The sequence below is a fragment of the Onthophagus taurus genome, chromosome 10 (genome assembly GCF_036711975.1).
Source record: "Onthophagus taurus isolate NC chromosome 10, IU_Otau_3.0, whole genome shotgun sequence".
NCBI classification, from domain to species: Eukaryota; Metazoa; Arthropoda; class Insecta; order Coleoptera; family Scarabaeidae; genus Onthophagus; species Onthophagus taurus.
Window position 1 is genome coordinate 14,619,814 of NC_091975.1, and position 7,314 is coordinate 14,627,127.

Below are 7,314 nucleotides of genomic sequence, written 5' to 3' on the forward strand. Positions count from 1 at the left end.
CAAGAGAAATAGCTGGAAATTATTTTGAAGTTCGTAATTCGACCGCTAGGAGGCGTAACTGCCATTGAGAAACATAAAATTCCCGTTATCTCAGAAACTAAGACGATGAGCTATAATTTTGACAACATCATTTAATAGCTTGCATAATACCGCAACGCTTTTGTTTTGCGATATTTCTCATATCTGTAATAATAAGGGAAGGGGAGGCCAATGCGTTTTCATATGTTTACATTTTAATATCTCCTGGACCATTCAACCGATTTGAATATTTTCGGTGTTGTTTGAAAGAGCATTTTATGCTCTTTTTAAAGATATTTTCAGTAAGGCCGTTTGCTTTAAAACAAATAAGCTAGAGGGCGTTATCTGTAGCAGTTACATATTTTTGTGATTTTTGAAGAAAAAAGTTAAACGGAACGATACTATTTACTTCACAGACCCTTAGTCACCTTAAAATTTGCTAAAGTTTAGTAAAAACCGCATCTTGATATCGCCACCCGTTCTCGAATTATAGAAGAAAATGTTAAAAACTCGAGTGCCATCTCGAGTACCACTTTCTCCTAGTCTCTCGATTTTGGCGGAAGAATAAAACACTGTATGAAGACTGGACAACAAAGAGAGTTTATTTTCGGACGGGCATAGTTTTATATAGATTTTGGACAAAACAGGCTTACAGAAATATATACAAGGAATTAAAGACACGATACATACATGTTAACAATAATTATTTATAATATATACAATAAAAGAAAAAAATAGCGGAGTGTGACCAAATTAATAAATGTAATTAAGAATAGGAGTTTTATTTACTCTCCCTTCGCGCGTGTGATCGCGTTGCTCATAAATTTGAATTATTCGTGAGTGTGGGCGCGTTCTGAACAGTACAGGAGATATTAAAATATAAACATTTGAAAACGCATTGGCCTCCTCCCTTATTATGAAAGAGCATGCGCGGATAGTAAAGTCGCACTAGCGCTCGCGGTGTAAAGTTTTGGGAATTTTATTGGTTTTTTGGGCCAAAAATTTACTAAATTTGGTGTACACCAATAACTAATAAGTGTTTGCATCATTTGGTAAAGTGAAATAATCAAGAACGGTTCGTCGAAAGGGTGAAAAGTCGTCTGACTCGTCAGAACTGGAGTGTTTGATCATGGCTGCCCTTGAGAAGGAGGATTTTATTAAAGGACTGAGTGGCCTCATAGCTAAGGTGGTAGCAGACCAATTGGATACGTTGAAGAGAGAATTTGATGGTAAAATTAGTGATTTTCGGCGTGATTTGAGCAATATTCACGAAAAATGCGATAATATTGAGAAACAAATCTCTAAACAGATATCTGGTGAAATACAAGTTCTTAAGCGGCGCTGTGACGAGATCGATAAATCTGGTTCTGATAAAATTGATCGTCTCGAACAATATGGGAGACGAAATAATTTACGTTTATTTGGTGTAAAGGAGACCCCGGAAGAAAATACCGATCTGGTCGTTTTAAATATTTTTAAAAGTTATCTTGGAGAAGAATTGGATATATCAGCTATTCAACGATCTCACCGAATTGGTAAAATTAAGGAAAAATACAATCGGGCTATTATTATCAAGTTTTCTTCTTATCGTGTACGTTCAAAAATTTATTCGCTAAAGAGCCAACTGAAGGGAACAAGGGTTGTGATTAAGGAAGATCTTACGCGCGCCAGAGCGGATATGGTAAAGGAACTGGTGGATGACTATGGTAAAGGTCGTGTGTGGACGATGGATGGTATTATTTACGCGAAAAACGACAAGGGCACCATAGATAGATTCGGATAATTCGCCAAAACAGATATGTCTTTATTTTTTATTTTTGTTCTTTATTTTTATATTTTACTAGTAGTACTCTTGTTTTGGTTATTTCATGATTATCTTCTCATTTTTTTTTATCATTATATAGTATTTTTTCTTTTGAATAATTTTTTTTTGTTTAATGTTTTGTATATGTATATATACATATGTATTTTTTTTTGTTATATATGTATGTATCTAGGTTTTTTAAAGCTACCCGCGAGCGTGAGCGTTGAGGTTTGTTATTAGAAAAGTTTTTTAATATGTTAGCGAATGATACAGTGACTTTTGCGCATTTGAATGTGGGTTCACTTATGTCTGATTTTGGATCGGTTAAGGATTTATTATATTTGCGAAATTATGATGTTTGTGCTATTACTGAAACGTGGTTATCAGAGACTATTACCGATGACGTTGTAGATATTACGGGATACAATTTCGTGAGGAGGGACCGCGGCGCCAGGGGGGGGAGTGGGATTGTATATTAGAAAAAATTTCAAATATGATGTCTTACATTTAAATTTAGTAGACAATGGTACTTACGAGCATGTTTGGGTTAAGTTACGTTCGAGAGGCGCTGTCTTGGCTGTGGGTGTGGTGTACAGACCCCCGAATTATGTCGGTGATTTATTTTTTGAGAACCTGGAGGAGACATTGATGCTGGCACAACAACTCTGTTCACATGTGGTATGTTTGGGTGATTTTAATATCAATTTGTTGGACCGTGACTCGCGTCCTGTTCTGTCGTTCAACCTCTTGTTGGACTCCTTGGATATGACTCAAGTAGTTCAGGAGCCTACAAGGGTGACGCACACTACCTCAACGCTTATAGATTTTATTATTGTTTCTAATGAATTAACGGTGCGGGATGCCCTTGTTGACGAAACTCCAACTATATCGGACCATGCTCTGGTCTTCTGCAGCATCGGACTGAGAAAGATAAATTCTAATTCCCATCAGTACAAACAATTTAGAAATCTTAAAAATATAAACTTGGATTTATTTGAGGCTGATGTTAGCAATTATGGTTGGGATTTAATTTATGAGTTGCATGACATTGACGACAAAATTTCATTCTTAAATGCGGGTTTGTTAAGTTTGATCGATTTTCATGCTCCTGTAAAAACTCTACGTATCACGAGGCCTTCCGCACCGTGGATAACCGAGAATTTGAAATTTATGATGAACCTAAGAGATAAAGCTTACCGAAAGTTTAAGCATTCTAGGAATCATAATGATTTTATGTATTTTAGGCAGCTCCGCAATTTGGTCAACTCTAGTGGTCGTCATGAAAAGAAGGCATATCTGCGGTATCGTAGCGGTGCTGATCTGGGTAACGTTTGGAAACATCTGAGAGATTTAAATATCTTAAATAAAACTCATTGTCACATGGATTTGTCGCACTTGGGAACTGCAAATGATCTAAATAATTTCTTTGTTGCCAATAATAATAATGCGGATCCCCCCGACCCTTATACCAGACGTTATTATTCTTCTAACAAGTTTAGTACTAAATCTTTTAAGTTCATCGCTACTACTGAAACAGAGGTAGCTAATCTTGTTCTGCAGCAATTATCGACAGCGGTGGGAGCGGACGGTTTGGGGTTGTCGGTTGTGCAATTGTTTTGTCCATTGATTTTGCCTCACATTACTCATATCTACAATTTCTGCATTGAAAATAGTTGCTTTCCACGGGAGTGGAGAACGTCTCTCGTGACTCCAATCCCAAAAAATGGCAATCCAGCTGAGTTTTCTCACCTGCGGCCGATAAGCATCCTTCCTACTTTATCCAAGATTTTTGAAAAGATACTGTCCAGGCAAATTAAAGAGTATTTGACTCAAAATTCTATTCTACCAAAACAGCAATCAGGGTTGAGAGAGGGGTATAGTTGTACTACGTTACTGTTGAATGTGTTGGATGATATAATCTCGGCAATTGATAGGGGTAGGATGTGTGCATTAGTTTTGCTTGACTACAGTAAAGCTTTTGACACTATTAATCACGAGTTACTGCTGTCCATTTTGGGTCATATTGGTTTCGAAAATTGTTCTGTGAATCTTTTGAGGAGTTACCTGTTTGGTCGCCGTCAGTTGGTCGGTTGGGCAACGAATACTCGGATCCCCTTCCGGTTCCTTCTGGAGCTCCTCAGGGATCCATATTGGGGCCACTATTGTTTCGCTGATGATACACAGATCTACGTTGATTTTCCTGTATCGGAGGCTGCAGCGGCTAATGATGTATTGATAGGGGATCTGGAGAATTTGGTGAGGGAGAGTGGGGGCCATGGCTTAAAACTCAATTCCGCAAAGTCGACTTATATGATATTCGGTGGAATTAGGGGTAAGGAAACTTCAAATGATTTTAGAGTTGAGGTTAGTGGTGTCACCTTAAATCGTGTTGAGTCAGCCAGAAATCTGGGATTACAAATCGATACGGACCTAAGATTTAGACAACACATTAGTAATTGTATGAAAAAAGCTTATATGAACTTAAAAAATATATATGCAAGCAGGAAAATGTTGCCTACCAACACTAAAAAGCTGTTGTTAAATACTCTAGTGTTGTCTCATTTCGATTATGCCGATGTAGTCTACGGTCCGTGTGTTGATGGGCGGGATGCCAGGCGAATTCAAATGGCCCAGAATAATTGTATGCGCTTGATATTTGGGATTCGTAGACACCAACATATTTCTCACAAACTTGCTGACCTCGGATGGCTTAATATGGCCAATAGACGCCAGTATCATGCAGCCTCCTTGTTCCACAAAGTGGTTCTGAATAAGACGCCACCCTATCTTTACGAAAAATTAACTTTTCGAACGGATGTTCATAATATTAATGGAATAAGTTAGATGGAGTTTTTTGATCGCAAAAATTGACAACTATGATAAGGTTATTGGGTGTAGCGATCGGTATAAGAAAAAAAAGAGAACTAAATTTTTCTTTGCTATATTTCGAAACAAATTGTTTCTTCTACAGGCAAAAAACTGTGAACAAATGTATCAAAATTAACATTCAAACTATCAATGGCTTACATAAAAAGGAAGAAGCTTACAGGTTAGTTGATAAGCGGCACGATTACGGAACATTTCAACGATCCACCAAAAAACATAGCATCAAAACCCACAAAGGGTGACTCGAATTAATAAATTAAAATTAGGACACTTAAACTACAAACTAAAATAACTGACGTTACAAAAGTAAAAATCTTATGATGACTGAACATGGCGAAGAAACCAGTTCTTAAAAATATATTTTTATTTTTAGAGACTGCGCGATAGACAAAATCACAACGATACAGTCGAAAAACATATTTTCAATTTTAATTAAAAAATTAATGAATCACTAACGTTGGTGTTGTCACTTAATACTCTTTCCCTTCTCAACTTTTCCCAATGAAATAAATACGAGTAAAAACTACTTAAATTATTTGTATCTGTTTTAAAATTCACCGTATTATCAGTGATATTAATGTGGTACATTTCCAAAAATAATCTGCCGTAATAATTAGGATCACCATCAACTATCGACACATTATCAAAATCAAAAGTATGGTTACAGTTTATCATATGACTGGCCAAAGCACAGTGAGTTTTTTTCGTTTTAAAATCACTCCTATGTGAACTAATCCTGTTTTTTAGCCATTGACGGGTGACACCAATGTAACAACCGTTACACTCATTACAATTAACACGATAGATGACATTAGATTTGTACATCACGGGATCTTTATCTTTGATGCTACTATAACAACAACCTATCCTGTAAGGGTAGTAATCAACTATTTTTCTATCAGGTGGTAGATGCGGTCCAATTATTTTTTTAATTTTATCAGATATCTTTGGGATTTTCATAATTTTACTGAATTTAGATTGTCTGGTAGGTGGTATATCAAAAATACTGTTAACAGTTGGTTGAGAGATGTTATTGGAAGAAGAGAAAAGAATCTTGTTAACTAAGTGCTTAGGAAAACTGTTGCCAATAAAAATCCTTTTTAGCTTTAACAGTGCGTTGCATTGAAACCTGTCATCACAAATTCTTAGTACTCTATTCTTCATACCACGTAAGGTATTAATTTTATGGTTAAATGAATGTGAGGAGAAATAGTTTATGTAACGTCCCGAATATGTCGGTTTGGTGTACCAATCATAAATCACAGAATTGTTCTCACGTATGACTCTACAATCGAGAAAAGGGACCCAGCTATCAGTTTCAGTTTCCACAGTGAACTGGATGTAAGGGTTAAATGAGTTGAAAACATCAAGAACGTAGTCAACACGATCACTAGGAACGCTGGTGATAATGTCATCAACAAATTTCTTTATAAACGGCAACTGAAAGTCCAATTTGGGAATCACACTATCCAAAACAAAATCCATTACCATCAGCGCCAAGATGGGGCTAATAGGAGAACCCATAGGAGTACCAAACTTCTGAACATAAATCTGATCTTGAAACGAAAAGTAAGTATTGTCAAAAACAAACTTTAAAAGTATACAAAAGGTTTCCAAATTAAAACTGCAATGATCATCAATTAAATTCCACTTGTCTTTCACAATATTAAGGACCAAATCCAGTGGGATGTTCGTAAAAAGACTTATTACGTCAAGTGAAACGACAACAAAGTTCTTAGGGATGTGACAGCCTTTTACTTGACTGACAAAATCGAAGGTATCTTTTACATTGTAAGATGTAGCATTACTTAAGGCAGTGGTTAGCATGTCAGATAAGAACTTTGACAGGTTATACACGGTTGAACCACAAGCTGATATAATGGGTCTTAATGGAGTATTGGGTTTATGGACCTTAGGGAGGAAGTATGCTTTACATAAGACTGAATGTTTGGTACATATAAGTTTGTGTTCATGTTCATTTATGGATTTTTCATCATAAAGTTTTTTAATTAAATTATTTAACTTTCTTTGTATGGTGTCTACAGGATATTTAGTTATTTTTGCATAGATGGTTTGGTCTTGAAGCATTTCGTTGACTTTATTTAAATACTCATCTGTTTAAAATTCAATTTATAACTTCAAAATTAATACGTTTATTCATTTATTTATTTTAATTTTTGTTTGAGTGTCGAGTGGTGCGTGTGCAGAAATTTCAAAACGTGTAATGTAACTAGTTATATCTTTCAATAAATCCTCTTTTGTGTCCAGCCTTCAACTGTATCAGTTCTTCCTTGTGAAACGAGTTATTCTTTGTGTAAATTTAAACATTGATTAAAAGAGTAAAACTTAATTATAAACATTATCATATCGCGGAACTTACCTTTAATTTTCTGTCGTTCACTATAAACTTTTTCGAGTTAACGTTAAATAATCTATTTTCTTTTTTTTTTAAAACAAATTTTCTTGAACTGTTTTCGAACATTTTTTGGTCCTTCGACCCGGATCAACTCGCGGATGTGCGTACGGTTTAACTTGCGGACATCTTTTTCGAATTAGCGGCGATTCTGATTAATATTATAGATTATTTATAACTAATTTCTTTCGGT

The 7,314-nt window shown here is 35.6% G+C and overlaps 1 protein-coding gene across 1 annotated transcript; it reads left to right on the top strand.

The window, feature by feature from the left end:
* Positions 1–1,147: 1,147 nt before the first annotated feature.
* LOC111416210 (uncharacterized) lies at positions 1,148–1,801 on the top strand. The gene has a single exon (XM_023048175.2). It carries the CDS (start codon positions 1,148–1,150, stop codon positions 1,799–1,801), a length of 654 nt encoding a protein of 217 aa, XP_022903943.2.
* Positions 1,802–7,314: the final 5,513 nt, after the last annotated feature.

Bases quoted from the DNA above. Each gene is read 5' to 3' on its own strand.
- LOC111416210 (XM_023048175.2), top strand. From the start codon at position 1,148: ATGGCTGCCCTTGAGAAGGAGGATTTTATTAAAGGACTGAGTGGCCTC.